General features: G+C 44.0%; 1 protein-coding gene across 2 annotated transcripts in view; it reads right to left on the minus strand.

Annotated features, from left to right (window-relative positions):
- Positions 1-7,846: 7,846 nt before the first annotated feature.
- LOC128340098 (sterol 26-hydroxylase, mitochondrial-like) overlaps positions 7,847-19,235 on the minus strand; it is a 32,915-nt gene continuing 21,526 nt past the window's right edge. For both annotated transcript variants that reach the window (XM_053284858.1, XM_053284857.1), the window contains 3 exons: positions 14,475-14,553; positions 10,383-10,586; positions 7,847-9,497 (listed from right to left, as the gene is read on the minus strand). In XM_053284858.1, coding sequence (XP_053140833.1) covers positions 9,366-9,497; positions 10,383-10,586; positions 14,475-14,553 — 415 coding nt within the window. In that variant the 3' untranslated portion in view covers positions 7,847-9,365. The remainder of the gene's footprint in view (positions 9,498-10,382; positions 10,587-14,474; positions 14,554-19,235) is intronic.

Here is a 19,235-nt window from a genome sequence, read left to right on the forward strand (position 1 = left end):
AAGGTAGTATTGTCCCCCATGCTGTTTAACATTTACATGAAGCTGCTGGTGGAAGAGATAATCAGGAAGGCTGGACTGAAGTGTCATCAATATGCAGACAACATTCAGCTCTACCTTTCCTTGATATCAGAGGGAAGCAGTGGATTCCCAGAAGGAACAGGTATGTAGTCTGGAGGTGCTGCTGGTCACAAACCTCCCCCTTGTGTCCGAGGTTGAGGCAGCGGGCAGTGGTGCCTTTTATCAGCTTTGGCTGATACGCCAGCTGCGTCTGTTTCTTGAGATAAATGACCTCAGAACAGTAGTACATCTGCTGGTCATCTCCAGACTTGATTACAGCAATGCACTCTATGTAGGGCTGCCTTTATATGTAGTCCAAAATGCAGCAGTCAGGTTGGTCTCTGGGCCATCTCGGAGAGACCATATCACTCCTATCTTAAAAGATCTACACTGGTTACTGCTAAATTTCTGGGCAAAATACAAGGTTTGGGTTATAACCTATAAAGCCCTAAACAGTTTGGGGCCTGTGTATTTAAGAGAACGCCTTCTTTGCTATGAACCACACTGCCCATTGAGATCATCTGGAGAGGTTCTTCTGCAGTTGCCACCGGCTCGTCTGGTGGTTACTTAGGGACAGGCCTTCTCCGTTGCTGCCCTGAGGGTTTGGAACACACTTCCTGCTGGAATAAGAGCCTCCCCATCTCTGACAACTTTTTAAAAAGTAGTCAAAAAACATTTGTTCACCCAGGTTTTTGATTAGATATTGTTTTAATTTTGTTTTTAATAGTTTTAACATTTTAAATTGTTGTAGTGTTTTAATATTTTTATCTGTTGTTTTTATTATTTTGTTGTAAACTGCCCAGAGACTTGCATTTTCAGCAGTATACAAATGTGCTAAACAAACAAACAAACAAATGTACTGAACCAGGGGCTGGAGGCAGTGATGGGCTGGATGTGGGCTAACAAACTCTGGTTAAATCTAGACAAGACGGAGATACTGTTGGTCAGGAGGAAAGACAGTTGGGTGATTCAGCTGGCTCTGGATGGGGTTGTACTCCTCTTGAAAGAGCAAATACACAGCTTGGGGGTACTACTGGACCTGGCTCTGCTTTTGGAAGCTTAGGTGGAGGCGGTGGCAAGGGGTGCATATGCACAGCTTTGGCTAGTGCACCAGCTGTGTCCCTTTCTTGAGAAAGCAGATCTGGCTACAGTTACCCATGCCTTAGTCATGTCACAACTGGATTATTGCAATGAGTGTTGGAGATGTAGTTCCAGTGCATTGAGCATTTGCATTGACTATCCTAATGATCACTAGGGGCAGTGGGAGTAGAAGTAGTTAGTGAAGGTCACCTGTCCCTGCTTGTCTCTACTCTATGACCCCTGCCTTGACTCCTCAGGTACTTCCTGTAGTGAGTCAGTCCTCTTCCTTTCCTCCTAGAAAGAAGATGGAAACATCTTCCTCCCTATTCATGATGTAGTTGATAGATAGGGTAGGTCTTTCCTATCTCAAGTGTACTTCATCAATAAATCAATTTAGTTTAGACTTTAAAGTGATCTCCATGCATGCTCCTTAAATAGCTGCAACAACTAAACACTGCAACTGGAGTGGTAGCTTCCTTGGTGCTTTGCTAAATAATCACAAACCCCTACAGAGTTAGGGGCCCAGCAGCCCAAAAAAGTCTGCAGCAGAGTTTTTTCTTTTAAAGTGCAACTGAGTAAGTTAGAAAGACAGCATGGATCCAGAGGTGAGCAACACTGCCTTTTCCAAGCTAAATGGAAGGAATTATGAACAATGGGTTATGAAAATGGAAGCTCTCCTGATGACAAAAGGAATTAATGAAGTACTCACAGAACCATGACCAACAAATGGGGTGGCTGCCCAAAAGGAGTGGGATTCACAGAACGACAGAGCATATGGCTTGACTCTTCTAAATGTGAGTGATGACTTACTAATGCATTTCAAAGAGACTAAAATTGCCTCAGAGGTGTTGAAAAAGCTCAAAAAGCTGTATGGCAGAGTCTCCTCCAATGCTGCTGTCCTTTTAATGCAAAGGATTTGCAAAATGCATCTGGAAGAAGGAGGAGATCTTTCAACCCATATAAATGCAATGTGAGAGACTCACAGATTAATTAAACAACATGGAAATGCATCTGGAAGAAGGAGGAGATCTTTCGACCCATATAAATGCGATGCGAGAGACTCACAGATTAATTAAACAACATGGATCTACTTTGATTCTGAGAGCTTTGTCACAAAGTTATATTCATGTAAAAATGGCATTGGAGCTTTCTGAAAATTAACTCAGACTGGAAAATGTGGTTGCATGCCTGTGAGATTATAATATTAAACAGCAAGAGGCAGATTCTGCAAACATGGCAACAGTGTTACCGCTTTCTCCAGCAAAGACATTGCTTCAAATGCAATAATCGGGGACATTTACAAGTTTTGTCCAGAGTTAAAAGGTGTGAAAAGGGGAAGGAACTTTAAAGCTGGGGAGGCTGCTCACCATAGCTACAAAGGCGAGGAGTCTGAGATTGCAACAGGGAGGGGGATGAGCTTTGCCAACAGACCTCTGAGAACAAAGGAAGGGACAGCCAAAAGACCAAAAGCTATAATGTGGGAATGATCACAAATGAAAGAAATGATTTTATTATTGATTCAGGCACTACCAAGAATATCCTGAATTCTTCTGAACTGTTTGTTGATTTAGACACAAATCACAAAGTTTGTTTTTTCTGCTAGTGGGGACCCAGTTTGTTCTCAAGGAAAAGGAGATGCAAAAGTGATTTGCAAAAAGCCTAATGAGCAGGCTCAAGAGATTTTAATTAAAGATGCTCTCTTTGTTCCCAATATGGAGACTAATTTGATTTCAGTAGGGCATGGAGTTAATAAAGACTACAAAATGACTTTTGAGGACAAAACTTGTTACATTACCAAAGATAATGTTTTAATAATGACTGGTCATATGCGTAGAAATGGACTTTTTCAATCAGATTGTGTGACTTAACAGGCAAACCTCTCAGGCACATGCCAACACAATAATTGTCCTAAAATATGGCATAAAAGGTTAGGACATTGAAAAATAGATGCAATAAAAACTTGGGAGAAACGGACTGATGTCACTGTTGCTTAATTAATAAAGGAGACCCAGCTTTGCTGGAAAAACACAGAGAGAATCACTACATCCTATGGAATTAGTACACTTGGATGTCTGTGGTCCAATTCAAAGCAGCCTGGCTAACAATAGCTACATACTCACATTTATTGATGACTTTTCAAGATTTACTTATGTATATCCACTGAGAGAAAAAAGTCAAGTGTTTGAGAAATTTAAAGAGTATATTCCACTTGTCAGTAATAAATTTGGAAGAAAGCCCCAGCGTTTAATGGAGGGGAATACATGTCAAATGACATGAAAACATTCCTAAAGGAAAATGGGATTTTACATAAAACTAGTCCTGCATTTTCACTGGAGCTTAATGGTGTGGCAGAGAGGAAAAATTGCTCTCTACTAGTGACTGGATGCATGTTACATGATGCTGGCTTGGCAAATAAATTCTGGGGAGGAGCAGTGATGACTGAAAATTACTTGCAAAACAGATTGCCAACCAAAGCAATAGACAAGACCCCATTTGAACTGTAGCATGGGCGCAAACCCTCTCTAAACCATATCAGAGTGTTTGGATCAAAGGCTTATGCATGTGTCCCAAAGGCCAAATTAACCAAACTCAATTGCAGATGCAAACTGGGAGCGTTGGTTGAATATGCGTCTGGCCCAAAGGGATACAGAATCTTTGATCCTACAAATGGAAAAGTCAGAATTCACAATGTGGTGCATTTTGATGAGAGACAAGGGCCAACTAGAGATGATGTACCAGGACTTGTGCCAGAGACCCAGGTGAAAGAAGGAACATGTGACTGGACCCCCATTGAACCCAAAGAATCTGCCAGAACCAGAAGAAGGTTCAGAAGGGGATACAGATTCAGAAGGGGCTGCAAAGCCTGAGCCAGAACTGAGGCACTCACAGAGGTCCAACAAAGGGGTTTCACCCAAAAGACTCTCACTCCTTCTTCTTCTTCTTCTTCTTCTTCTTCTTATTATTATTATTATTATTATTATTATTATTATTATTTTATTATTCGATTTCTATACCGCCCTCATGACCAAAGGAGGAGAGATACAAAAACCCACCACATGGTGAGATGTAGAAAAAATGCCAGCTGTTGAAGCTAAGAAATGGAGAAAAGCAGCATTAGACGAAATTGATTCCCTAAACAAAAATAAGATTTGGAGAGTTGTGGAACTACCCACAGGAAGAAAGCCTGTGGGTTGCAAGTGGGTCTTCAAAGTCAAGCAAGAAGCACAAGGGGATGTACAGCGCTACAAAGCCAGACTAGTAGCCAAAGGATACTCCCAAATCTATGGTGAGGACTATGATGATATCTTTGCACCAGTTGTGAAACACACCAATTAGGACACTGCTCAGCATGGCAGCAGCCAGAAAGATGCAAGTTGACCATGTAAAGACTGTGTTTCTATGTGGGGAAATCGAGGAAGACATCTACATGCAACAGCCACCAGGCTTTGCGGTGCCTGGAAAGAAGGGACTTGTGTGCAAACTACAAAGGAGCATCAATGGCTTAAAGCAAGCAGCCAGAGCAGAGAATGAGAAGCTGAATCAACTGTTACTTAAAGAAGGGTCCACGCCAGGAAAAGCTGGCCCTTGCCTATATTCAAGATTCAGAGACAATAAATGGACTTACTACATGACTTGATCATTGCATATGAAGACAGCCATGAGATTGCACAGCACCTGAACAAGGAAATAGAAGTGAAGGAACTCGGAAGCATTTCCTATTACCTTGGCATCCAAATAGAAAGAGAAGAGGATGGGACATTCCTTCTCAACCAGAAGCAGAAGATAAAGGATCTTCTAGAATGCTTGGGATTGACAGATGCCAATGAAGTCAGCACACCCATGGATGCAAATTTCTGGAAGCAAGATGGAGACAGTGAGACGTTACCAGCCAATAATCAATACAGAAAGGCCACTGGAAAGCTTCTGTATATTGCCACAGTAACACGGCCAGATATTGCTTCAGCAGTGGGAATCCTGAGCAGAAAAGTAAGTGCACCAACCAATAATGATTGGATGGCAGTCAAAAGACTGGGAAGATATCTAAAGGGCACTGCACACTATGTATTGGAGATTCCAGCAAGCAGCAATCCCAGATTAGTGGGATACATGGATTCAGACTAGGCCAAAGACAGAACAGACCACAAGTGCACAAGTGGACACCTGCTCTTGTATGGAGATGGAGCCATAAGTTGAGCAGAATAAATTTCCGCAGCTGAAGCATGCAAAGAAGGGGTGTGGATACACCAGTTACTATTGGACTCTGGGACTGAGGAGTCAAAACCCACAGTAATGTTTGAGGGTAACTGTCATGCTAACTTGTCATGCTAACCCCTGCTAACTTGGCAAAGAGGCACCTTTTAACATGGTGATTCTCTTTATTTAGCATGAGGAGAGTAACTGGCCTTACCCACCGCCAGCACAGTACCTCCAGTGACTGTTGCTGGTGTCTATCTTATCTATCTTTTGAGATTGTGTGCCCTTTGAATGAATGCCTTTGTTCGAGGACTCGGAAGAGGAGGCAGTGAATTTACCAGAGGACCCCGAGGACCTGCTTTGTGATCAGAGGGAGGAGGCACTCGGAATGGGCCAGGGGGAGGGCTTGGTGAAGGAGGAGCCAGCAGAATAGAGTAATGAATCCCAGGAGGAACTCTTGCCTCCGGAGTTATCTCCCAGTGCATGCAGGCATGAGAAGCGGCATGACCAGGTCAAGGAGTTGAAAGACGCAGCAGCAGCAGCTTGCAGCGTGCACATGACTGATGAAGGGTGGCCGACTGAGTGGAGCGCTGATTGATTCCAGCTAGCAATCTGCTATAAATTCTGCAGCTTCACTCTGGACGGGCTGCTGGAAACAACTCCTCAAGAGCCTCAGTACCTCTTTGTGTGACGGTGGCGGCGTATGCCTTGGAACCTCAGATTCTGAGCCCGGATAGGATGCTGGATGGAGCCTCTTGCCTGCTTTGAAGAAGTGTAGGACCAGAGACATCTCATTGCCTGCTACTGCATTGTAAATTACAGAAGCCTCATTGTGTGGCGGGTTTACAACAATAACCAAAGTTGTATCCAGATCTCCCAGATGGAGAAGATGAAGTCATGAACTAAGCACATTCCCATAAAATATCACTATGTTTGAGACTTGCAAGAAAAGGGGTAGTCAAGTTGGAGTACTGCCCAACAGAAGAGATGGTGGCAGATGGACTGACTAATCCATTGCCCAGAGACAGATTTCAGATGTTTCGTGAGAAGATGGGAATCGTGACCCAGTACGACAGGCAATGAGAAGGGGTACTCCTTCTTGGAGATGGAGTTCCAGTGCATCGACCTTTTGGATCGACTATCCTAATGACCCCCTAGGGGCATTGGAAGTAGAGGTGGTTAGTCAGGGTCTCCTTAACTGTCCCTGCTTGCCTCTACTCTATGACCCCTGCCTTGATTCCTCAGGTACTTTCTGTAGTGAGTCAGTCCTCTTCCTTTCCTCCTAGAAAGAAGATGGAAACATCTCCCTCCCTCCCTCCCTCCCTCTTCATTATGTAGCTGATAGATAGGATAGGTCTTTTCTATCTCAAATGTACTTCATCAATAAATCAATTTAGTTTAGACTCTACAGTGATCTCCATGTGTGTTATTTAAATAGCTGTAGCAACTCAACTCTGCACTCTATAACTGGAATGGTAGCTTCCTTGGTGCTTTGATAATCACAAACCACAACAATGCGCTCTATGTGGGGCTGCCCTTGAAGAATATTCAGAAACTTCAATTGATGCAGAATGCAGCTGCCAGGGTTCTCTCTGGAACTGCTCACTCAGAGCATATTACATCTATTCTGAAAGAGCTGCACTGGTTGCCAATTTGTTTCCAGATCAAATTCCAAGGTGCTGGTTATTACCTGTAAAGCCCTTAACTTAACAGCTTGGACACTGGCTATCTGAAGGACCACCTGCTCCCATGGGTTTCTGCCCACCCAACAAGATCACCCAAGGGGCCTTTTCTCTGTGTGCCAACATTGAGAGAGGCTATGTTGTGGTTCACATGGGACAGGGCCCTTTCTGTTGTTGCCCCTGGGCTCTGGAATGCTTTCCCAGTGAATGTTCGCTCCTTGACATCTGTGACTGTTTTTTTTTTAAACCAAAACAAAAAAGACCCTTTTATTTGTTCAAGCTTTTATGCCTTAGGAGCTGCCAAGTCTCTCAGCTTTCCTGTTTCTGTTTGTCTTTTAATGGTTATTTTTTTCTGTTTTATGGTTTTACTGTTTCACTGATTAAAGTTTTAGATGTAACTTGTACGGAATTTCATTGTGTTAACTTTTGCAAAATGCCTTGAGATGCATTATAAAAGGTGGTATAAAAATGAATAATAAATCAATAAAATAAATAAATAGCTGCCACCACCTACTGGGCCAAAGAGCAGTAAAGCTCACATACTGTAGGGCAGTGGTTCTTAACACTGGGTCCTCCAGATGTTGCTGAACTAAAACTCCCAGCATCCTCCGGCATGTGGCAGCAACATCTGGCAGATCCTATGTTAAGAACCACTGCTGTAGGGGAAGTGATCTGGCTGTATACTGTGTGAAACGTCTTCTGCTGTTCGCTAAACAACCAGTTTTCCCAACAGAGTAGCATACACATTCTCAGGAACTAGGCTGAGAAGACAAAGGTTTTAATATGACATGAGGCGAGCTTAGTGAAACCACCACTAGATCAGAACACACAGGTTTGTTAACTGAGCACTTAGATTTATTAACAAAATGCAAAGAACACAGAATTGCAGTCAAATAAATTTTGAGAGAGAGAGAGAGAACAAAATAGTATTTTCCATTCTTGCCCTAGCAGAGTAAGAAAGTATATAATATATACGGACAGCTTTTCAACAAAAAGTGCACAAAGTAGTTCACATAGCAGGGAAATGGGGTAAAAAATGGTTCCTTGTTCCATAGGGGCTCACAATTTTATTTTATTTTTTAAGATACCAGAAAAGACACTATGCTGGAACAAATAGGGACAGTTGTTCTCCCCATGTTAAATGTAAGACCACTGCCACTTGAAAAGTGCCTCTTTGCCCAGTCAGCATGCAAACAGATATGACTACGGAAGATTAATAGCAAAAGGCATGAATTCAGAGTCAGAAATCAGCCTTCTCTTTCTGACCTCTTGGCAGGAAATGCAGCACGGAATCCACGGAGCAAAGGTTCTGCCAATGCCAGTCTGAAGATGCTTCTCTGTATATGTACGGGCAACCTGACTAGAAAATGAATGCCAGGGCATAACCCAATTTAGAAATGGATCCCTGTAAAGGACCTATTGTAGGCTAAATTTGGACTCGTCTGGGCAATGCATATTCACTGAAACAAGAATAACTATTTGTAGCTACTTTCAATTTTGCCCCTTAGAAATGAAGGCTGGCTGGTCTACTCATGGACAGATTTATAGAGCAGTTATATCCCCACTCGCCTTGAGACCAGTACATTAGAATAAATTGAGTACCTGTGATACGTACATTCATTATGGAATTCTAGTAGAGTTTTGTCTCTACTTCCCTCCGCCTCAGATACAAGGCTGAGGGATTACTGTACACAGAACAAGCGTTGAGAGAATGACATCTTAAGAAGTGTTTAATTCTAGGACTGAGCTGTCCCCATAGGATGACTTTATTATTCTGGTAGACTAGAGGCCTGAAGTACAACAGAGGCAATCACTCTACTTATGGAATCTTTATTTGCTCCTTGGTTCCATTCTTAAAAGTTTCTTAGTCAGCACCCAGAGTTCTGGCCCAGGTAACAGGTGGAATTTCACAGCATCTTTAATACCCAGTGTGAATCCAACCTTTCCATCAGGATCTTGAAGTCCACTACCACCCACTAAACCAACAGGACTTGAACATAAAATGCAGTAAATATGCTGAAAAGGTGGGACCTAAAAAGATGGGACCAGTGAGTGGATGTCTGATAAATGTTCGGTGTGTGTGTATGTGTGTGAGGGGGTGCAAAGTGAGTCTAAAGATAAAATCAAAAGTGCCAAGTATATAATTTATCATATGGTTGTTCATATAAAATGTGCTTGCTACTTGCTCTAGTAACTTGCCCTGCAGCTTGCAGGATTTTTCTTAAACCATCCATGAAGAGATACTGCCACTGAAGAAAGTCACTGAGCTGAAAAGGTGGCATTTCCAAAGGCAGATATCCAGGCAACATTTCACTGTGGGAGGGAGTTTTTTTGTACAGTCTGTCTAAAGGCTCATGAAGAAATGTCTGCCTGTCTGTCAAGGAACTGAAGGTTGATGGGTCTTTCAGGCACCAGGACTATGCGGGCCAAAGGTTTCACGTCATCTCCTTGGCGGCTGGGTCGTACTTCATATTTCTGGATGATCTGTAGAAGGAAGGTTGAATCAGGTTTGGCAGCAATTACAGAACGCCAGGTCAGAAGGAGGCCATTGTGAAATGGTTTCTGGGGAATTAAGATGTCCATGGCAACCAAAGCACAATGCTGCAGTAAGCGAACACAACGCTTCAGTGAATTAACAAGAACAGCAAGCAGCAGGGATACAGCATAAAGTGCACATTATTTGGAACAAGCACATAGATAATTAAAAATGACTCATCTGACAATACCAATACCATAAATATCAAATTGATTCACCATTTGCAGCCATAAGTCTTTGCGTGCAGAATCAACAATATCACCTGCCAAAAATCATGCACAAATCAATACAGAGGCACTGACAATTCCGTGTGATAGAGAGTGTACACATAAGTGGGTGTTCAACCTTGAAAAGATGCCAGTGGGTAAAGTTGCCCGTAGTGAATGCATAGAGAACTGAGAGGAGTAAAAGGGCAGATGGACAATGTTCAGAAGTTGTGGGTAGCTTGCGGTGGATATGGGGACATCTGCAGGTTTTGGGTACTGGAAAACACTAGTTACCCCCTGCTAACTGAGCAAAGAAGCAACCTTTAAAGTGGTGATTCTCTTACATTTAGCAGAGGGAGAGCAACTGGCCCTATCCAACCCCAGCACAGCATCCCTCCAGTGGTGGTTGTTGGTGTCTACTTTGTTTCTTTTTATTTTTTATTTTGAGCCCCTTGGGACAGGGAGCCATCTTTTACTTATATTTCTATGTAAGCTGCTTTAAGAACTTCTGTTGAATAGCGGTATACATATATTTGTAGTAGTAAAGCCCATAACAAATTCCTTTTGCAGCTTGATGGATAAGGTGAATGGATTTTGTGGCAAAATTCCCCGTCCTGCAATACTCACCCTGGCAAGAGCCAGATGCATCTCGAGTTCAGCGATGCGGTGTCCCACGCAGCCACGGACCCCATAGCCAAAGGGGATGGAACTGAAGGGGTGGTGGCTTGAGGCACGCTCTTTTCGCAACCAACGCTGTGGCACAAACTTGTTGGGCTCTGGGAAGCTGGTCTCATCACGAGAGAGGATGAAGTGACAGAAGGTGAACAGTGTCTGGAGACAGAGCAGAGCAAAACACAAAGCAAGGCAACCCATCAGCCAGGTAACTTCCGGAAAGGATGGCTGAGTATTGAAACCTGCATGCCTACAGTTTGCAAGATCTGGTACCAAACCTGGGACACCTCTAGAATCCTGTGAACCTTGCCTCTTTTTGGGGGGGGGGGTTAACAAAAGCAAGCTATTAGCCCTCATAGTTGCAAAGAAATGCGCTGAAAAAACCAACAACCAGAGGTTCTCACGCACTAGACTGTTTGTACATCTTTAGGTTCCCTCATCCCATTCCCTGACTTCTGCAAACGTACCACCCTCAGAGCCCTATTCTATTCTCCTTTTCCATCACACCAATTCTTTTTTATATCTAGATATATAGATAAAGCTGGGAGAATTGGGTAACTATTAGGAATGTGCACGAAACTGGTTCGGAGAACCTTAATGGGCCTCTGAACAGGTTCAAATGGTGGATGGTTTTGCCAGTTAGAAGGTGGGCGCACAGGTGCATCAGATACTTCTGCTTACTTCCGGTAAAGGGGGCAACGGGGCGGCAAGGAGGTACCCCAATGGACTTTTTAAAAATGGAGTGCCGGGAGGGGTAAGTGCACTCTCCCCCACCTTTGTACTACCCCTGCCCGGTTCCATGCACATCCCTAGTAACTATGCATATTTGCATGGTTTATTGAAGCTGCAGTATTTGCACTTTTTGATTGCAGGGTTTTTTTTAGTGCAAACCTTTAGACACCTAAACCTCATTCAGATGTTTTAGAAAAATGCTCCCCACTCATGCTTATGGCACTGAAAGCAGGAAGGAAGGAGCGCTATCACTAACCCCCTTCAGCTCCCCACTCATGGCGTGGTATGTCTGAAAAGGGAAGTGCCGTAACCGTGATGTTCAGCGCTTCCATGAGTGGCAGCCTCAGGCAATCTGGGCTGCCGCTCACGGAATTGCTGGCCATCACACTTAGGGCGCTTCCCTTTCCAGACAAATCGTGCCATAATCATGAGTAGGGCACTGGAGGGGTGAGTGACAGTGCCAGGGCGGGATATTCTCCCCACTTTCAGTGCTGTAGTGTGAGCCTAGAGTATTTTTTAAAAAAACATCTGGATGAGACTCTAGTTTACTAGAAACACCTAGGCCCTGTTTAAGTGCGCTGCTCAAAGATGCAGTATCTGAGTCCACTGTCCATGAGTGTGCCTACCCCCGCCACAGATGCATTCTTTCACTCCACCTTCTGGCTCTCCACAATTACAATGGCTGTCTGAAGACACAATTAGAATGCTAGGCTCCTCTTTAGACAACTTGATCACTGTGGAGAGCAGGGTGCGAGAGGCGTTAACAAGCATCACTGTGGTGGCGGCAGGGCTTGCCCGCATGCTCTTGGGGACGCTGTAGCTGGGCACCGTTGTGCATCCCCGCTTTCATAACACCTGAACGGGGCTCTAGAAAAAGAGTAGACTCATCCACACGATTATTGTTAAGGTAGGACAAACGTCCTATCCTAGTTCAGGAGCTGTGCACGCTCCGCTTTTGTGATCGTGTGAGAGGGGAAAAGCAAGGTAGGAGTGGGAGGAAGTGATCATCTGGGAGAGAGGAGCTGGGCTGGATGGCACTGTCCTACCCAGCTGTCGTACCTCTTTTGGATTGTGAGCTCCCTGGAGCAGGGATTGGTCTCTTCACTCTGCACCATCATGCCCAGTGCTTAATTAACAATACTACTCCCCAGAGAGCTATGCTATTTCTGCATAACCTAAACCAGGGTTTCTTAACCTTGGGCCCCCAGATGTTGTTGGACTACAACTTCCATCATCCCCAGACATGGCCTTTGTGGCTGAGGATGATGGGAGTTGTAGTCCAACAACATCTGGGGGCCCAAGGTTAAGAAACCCTGACCTTGAAATTTGGTACATATGTAAGCCAAGACACACTTTACTGGAAGAATTTGGTCATTCAACACTTTGACATCGAATAGGCAGAAGATGGAGCACAACTTTTGCCATATAAGAGAGACCAGCACTCCTGCACAATGCAAGCAAAACCACCCAAGAGGCAGAGTACTGGACCGTGGAAGTTCTGCAGCTCCTTCAACATGCTTTTACAAGCTTTGTGGGGATTTTTTCAATTGCTTCCAGGAATTTGCACTTAAACTTGCAGAAGTGAAGCCAAGTTTACTTGTATTACATAAGGAAATAGCCCTTGCCAGAATCAGCTCAGCACTGTAGGCATAAATTAGGGGCCAAGACTGAGTGTTTCAAGTGGAAAACAAGAAAACTACTGAATAATTATATTATTTATCTGCCAGTCAGAAGTCAAGCTTATCCTAAGCATGAAGCTGGAGATTCAGTCCACCCTGCTTTCAAGAAAAGATCACACTCATCCTTTCAGAGCTATTATGATTTTAGAACATCAAATGGCCTTCACAATGATAGTAATTAAATGTGCATTAATCATTTAATTCGATGCCACCTCTCACTTCCTTTAAATGCCTTGTAAAAACCAACCTTTTCTGTAAGCTTCTGGCTCAACTACCTGGTTCTACTTTCAGGGGCATAGCAAGGTTGGAGTGGGCCCAGAGACAAGATTTTAAAATGGGCCTCACCCTCACTGAAGCTCAGCTCATGAAGTAAAGAAATCTTAAATGAGGCTGAATAGTGGTAACAAAAAGCAGAGTAAAATTTATATATTTATGGAAGATGCAAGTCATTTAATGGTACTAGAGAAAGACATGCTGTTCTGGTAGCTCCAGGTCTTAACTGGGGGAGTCAGTCATGTGACTTGCCTCTGGGGCCCCCCACAAGGCAGTGGACCCCCAGACAACTGTCTCCCTTTGCCCTATTATAGTTACACCCCTGTCTCCATTGTAACTAAGCCTAAGAATGTGTAAATGAAATAAATGCTCATTCTTTCTCAATTCATCCCCATCCCTACTTCTGACCCCTTCCTCCATTTCCCTTGTATCAATTTTAGATTGTGAGCCCCATAGAACACGGACTCATTTTCTCATATCTGTATAACATCATGCACACAGAGGGCATAATAATAATAGCACAGAGTCAACAAGATAAATGTATAGATTGTTTTACAAGCCCTATCCATAAGCTAGGCTCAAGGCACATACAGATCTGAATGCGTGTGCAGTTATTCAGACATTATGTGCAACACATGTAGAGTAACTAACTTCCTAGCTGTATTCTATATTTGAAAGGGCCTATACCCAAGTTCACTTTTAAAATAAACAAACACATGTACATGTGTAGACATACTATACACGCATACACCAATGTCTGGACAGGGCTACAATGTTTACTCATCCTAACAATTTTGAGAAATGACACCATTATTCCCAGGGATCCACAAATTTAGGCTTGGCTCACTAGCTAGCCATTATTTATAGTCATTACCAATCCCGCCTTCTCTTACAGCTCAGAAATGATTCTTGCTGTTTCTTACCTTAACTCCTCAAAAATGACAGTGGAAATGAGACCTCTGATGAGGAGATCTGTGTGGTGCTGGGGGCACTCACCATTGATGAGCTGGCAAGTGTATTTGTAAATGCCTCGTTATTCCCATTTCACAGATAGCAAGAGTGGTCAAAGGTCACTGAGTGAATCAGTGGTCAAGGCTAATGTGTTTCACGGTAGCTCAACCTTGCTGTTGGTTATTCAGATGGACAATAGCTCTTGACCAGCCAAGGAGACGTCATCTCAGCTGGGCTCTGGATTCTTGCCATGTGTTAAAATATTTGAAACAAACTTCCATCACAATATGCTGATAGACCATTCACAAATTTGCCTGCAACAGCTTAGATGGCTGGCCAAATGTTCCTGAACAAGAATAAGACTTGAAGATTCTCAACAAAATACAAGCTAAATAAAGAAAAATTGGCTTACCCCTTTGGGGAAATGGTAACCCTCCAGGACAACATCCTCCACAGCCACTCGGGAGTTTAAAGGCACCACAGGGTACAGCCTAACACAAGAAAGACAGAACGAGCTGATTCCTCACAGTAGACAGCTCTTCACCTTACAAATCATAGGCTCAGAGTATCTTAGAAGTTAATGATTCTGTTGTCCAACTCAAAGTATTCTCAAACTGTTCCCATACATAGGGCTACAGAGCAAATGGACTCCAGAGAGACTCAAACACTTGTGGCAGGTCATAGGGAGCATTTTCTAACTCTCCTAAGTCAAATGACCTCTAAGCAATGCAACCACCCATCTTCATAGGAACATAGGAAACTGCCATATACTGAGTCAGACCATTGGTCTATCTAGCTCCGTATTGTCTTCACAGACTGGCAGCAGCTTCTCCAAGGTTGCAGGCAGGAATCTCTCTCAGCCCTATCTTGGAGAAGCCAGGGAGGGAACTTGAAACCTTCTGCTCTTCCCAGAGTGGCTCTGTCCCCTGAGAGGAATATCTGACAGTGCTCACATTTCTAGTCTCCCATTCATATGCAACCAGGGCAGACCCTGCTTAGCTATGGGGACAAGTCATGCTTGCTTCCACAAGACCAGCTCTCCTCTCCAAGCTGGTGCTTCATTCATTGCAGCAGCTTGCTCAGCTTCATGGCAGTCATTACTTAAGGTCCACCATTCATTAACATAGACACTGTGCGTCTACCTTCTCCCATGTCACTGGAATGGGCTTTACTGCCAAGTTCTCCATCCCTAGGCTTCATCAGGATCTCAGAAAAGCATTGTCAAACATATGAACTTCTGAGTTCTTCTGAGGAAATAATATCAATTCACACTGTCCAATGATGGCCAAGAGGATTTGTATTCCTGTTTTAACATCCAAAAGCTCAAGAAGGTCACAAATCTGTTGGGATACTTCCTACTCTGTGAATTATTCCTGATGGATTATTCCATTCCATCTTCTTAAACAGGCTTATTATTAACCAAGAATCCCAGTGTTGTTAACAACAAACAGGACTAAGCTTAAAACCTTTAATTAGTTGATAACTGTACCCAGTACATAGCTTCAAATGAACAAGCCCTTTATACACAGACATATATATTCTAAATAGCCAATCAAACCAGTTATGAAGGTAGAATGCCAGCAGGGGAGGGGGTGCTTCCCAATGTATTGCACAGAGTGCTGCATGTATGACTGCCTGAGGGGCAGAAGTCCTGGGTGTGTGATTGGTGCAAAGAGCTCCTGGCTTTCAGGGAACAAGTTCATTCCCTCAAAGCCAAGGTGGCTGCACTGGAGAATCTCAAAGAGGCAGAGAGGTATTTGGGTGAAACCCACGGAGATGTGATAGAGGCATCTCACTCCCAGCCTGACAGCGCTTTTGCTGTCCTGGAGAGTGAAGGTCTCAGGAATGGAGGACATCAGTCTGGGGAAGAGGGAAACACTCCCTTAGCAGGGACCCCTTTCTTTGGTGATGCACCCATATCCTCACACACAGAGGGTACTCCTCCAGGAGGTGGGGGCCTGCTAGTAATGGGTGATTCAGTTGTTAGGGGCATAGAGAGATGGGTCTGTGAGCCATGTGTAGACCTCACGTTGACTTCCCTGCCTGGTGCGAAGGTTGCGGACATCATGCTGGATCGCGACAGGCTGTTAGGCAATGCTGGGGAGGAGTCAGCTGTTGTGGTGCATGTTGGCATACCTGTTGGCATATTGGCAGGACCTCCTCCAGGGAGGTCCTGGAGGCCAAATATAGGCTGCTAGGTATTATACTGAAGTCCAGGACCCCCAGGATAGTGTTTTCTGAGGTGCTACATGTTCCACATGCAGGGTCAGTGAGACAGGCAGAACGGAGGGGCCTCAATGCGTGGATGAGATGGTCATGCTAGGAGGAGAGCTTTAGATTTGTTAGGCACTGGGATACATTCTGGGGCAAGCAAAGGCTGTACAAAAGGGACGGGCAGCACTTGAACCAAGATGGAGCCAGACTGCTGGAGCTTAAAATTAAAAAGGTCACAGAGCAGCTTTTAAAATGGTGCCTGGGGGGTTGCTGACAGGAACTGGGTGTTATCTGGTTCAGTAAGCAAAATCCCCTCAGGTGCGAGGGTGCACACGTTTTGGGTAAAATCAGAAGGAGGCAGAGTAGAGCCAGGAGTTGACCAGAAGGAAACACATGACAGCTGGCTAAAAAGGTCAAATGATGGTAAGGGAGATAGCACGTGACAACACTAGATGAGGGACTCGGCGTATAGAGGTCTATATACCAGAAGCCTCCAAGCAAAGATGGGTGAACTGAAGTGCTTGGTTACTCATGAAAACATCGATATAGCAGGTGTAACAGAAACCTGGTGGAATGGTGAGAACCAGTGGGGCACTGTTATTCTTGGATATATACAGAAGGGACAGGGATGGGAGGACTGGGGGAGGAGTAGCACTGTATATTAAAGAAGGGATAGATTCCAATAAGCTAGAAAACCTAGGTAGACCAGAGTCCTCCACAGCATCATTATGGGTAACAATACGAGGACCAAAAGGAAATGTATTTTTAGGGATGTGCTGTTGCCCTCCAGACCAAAATGTTGAGAGTGACCTGGAGTTGGAGAAACAAATAAGAGAGGCGTCAAAGAGAGAAAGGGCAGTAATAATGGGTTACTTCAACTACCCACACATAGACTGGGTAAATTCAAATTCAAGTCATGAGAGAGAGGCCAGATTTCTAGAAATGCTAAATGACTGTGTGTGCCTTAGAACAGTTAGTCGTGGAGCTGACCAGAGAGATGGCAATCTTGGACTTAGCCCTGAGTGGCACACAGGACTTGGTGCAAGATGTCAGAGTTGCAGAACCATTGGGGAACAGTGACCATAGAGTGATCCAGTTCAGCATATATGTGAGTAAAGAATTCTCAAGGAAGTCCGGCACAGATGTGTTGGACTTCAGAAGAGGAAACGTCTCAAAAATGAGGAGACTGGTAAGAAGGAAGATGAAATGGAAAGTCAGGAGGGCTGAATCACTCCAGAAAGCATGGAACCTATTTAAAAACACAATAGAAGCTCAGTTGGAATGTATACCAAAAAGGAGGAAAGGTACCACCAAGTTCAGGACGACGCCAGCATAGCTTACAAGTAGAGTCAGGGAAGCTATAAAGGGGAAGAAGACTTCCTTCAGAAAGTGGAAGTCCTGCCCAGATGAAGAGAACAGGAAGGAACATAAACTCTGGCAAAAGAAATGCATAGACAATAAGGGATGCAAAAAGAGAGTTTGAGGAGCATATAGCTACAAGTGTCAAGGGGGATAACAAAACCTTCTTTACATACATCAGAAGCAGAAAACCTGCCAGGGAGGTGGTTGGACACTTAGATGATGAGGGTGTGAAAGGGATTATTAAGGAGGATAAGGAGAATGCAGAGAAATTGAATGAGTTCTTTGCATCTGTCTTCATGGCAGGGGATTCTGAGCATATACCTTCTCCGGAACTGAGCTTCTCAGGCTTGTAAGCTGAAGAACTGGGCCAATTTGAGGTGAGGGAACATGTTCTAAACTGTCTTGAAAAACTAAAAATTAATAAATCGCCAGCGCCAGATGGCATCCACCCAAGAATTCTGAAGGAACTCAAATGTTAAATTGATGATCTCCTAGCAATACTATGTAACTTGTCCCTACAATCAGGCTCTGTCCCAGAAGACTGGAAAGTAGTGAATGTAACTTTGATTTTCAAAAAGGGATCCAGGGGGGATCTGGGAAATTATAGGCCAGTTAGCTTAATGCCTGTTCCAGGAAAATTGGTGGAAAGCATTCTTAAGGACAAAATTGTTAAACAAATAGAAGAACAGGCCTTGCTGAAGGAGATCCAGCATGGCTTCTCCAAAGGCAAGGATTGACTCACTAACCTTCTGGAGTTCTTTGAGAGTGTCAACAGGCATGTGGATAAAGGTGATCTGGCCCGAAAGGCCTTGAACCTGATCCAGCAGGGCTGTTCTTATGCTATGTTCATATTGGGGCAAAACACCCCAACTTCATATATACGCTGATGGGATCTGAGCTGTCAGTGACTGACCAGGAGAGAGATCTTGGAGTTTTGTTGGACAGCTCACTGAAAGTGTCAACAGTGCATAGCAGTGGCCAAAAAACAGCTAATTCAATGCTAGGGATCATTAGGATAGGGATTGAAAATACAAATGCTAATATTATAATGCCCTTATACAAATATATGGTGTGGCCACATTTAAAGTACTGTGTACAGGTTCTGGTCACCATAACTTAAGAAGGGTATTGTAGAAATTGAAAGGGTGCAGCAGAGGGCAATCAAGATTATCAGGGGCCTGGAGCACCTTCCTTATGAGGCTAGGGTACAGCATCTGGGGCTCTTTACTTTGGAAATGTGGCAACTATTTATTTATTGATTACATTTATATCCTGCTTTTCCTCCAAGTGGCTCGGAGTGGTGTACATGGTTATGTTTAGACTAAGGGGAGACATGATAGAGATGTATACAATTATGCATTGAATGGAGAGAGTGGACAGAGAGAAATTTTTCTCCCTTTCTCACAACACTAGAACCAGGGGTCATCCCATGAAACTGAAGGTCTGGAAATTTAGAACTGACAAGAGGAAGTACTTTTTCACACAGCACACAATTAATCTATGGAATTCCTTGCCATGGGATGGTGATGGCCACCAGCTTGGATGGCTTCAAAAGAGGCTTAGACAAATTGATGGAGGACAGGTCTATCAATGGTTA

Source organism: Hemicordylus capensis, chromosome 1, assembly GCF_027244095.1.
Source record: "Hemicordylus capensis ecotype Gifberg chromosome 1, rHemCap1.1.pri, whole genome shotgun sequence".
NCBI lineage: Eukaryota > Metazoa > Chordata > Lepidosauria > Squamata > Cordylidae > Hemicordylus > Hemicordylus capensis.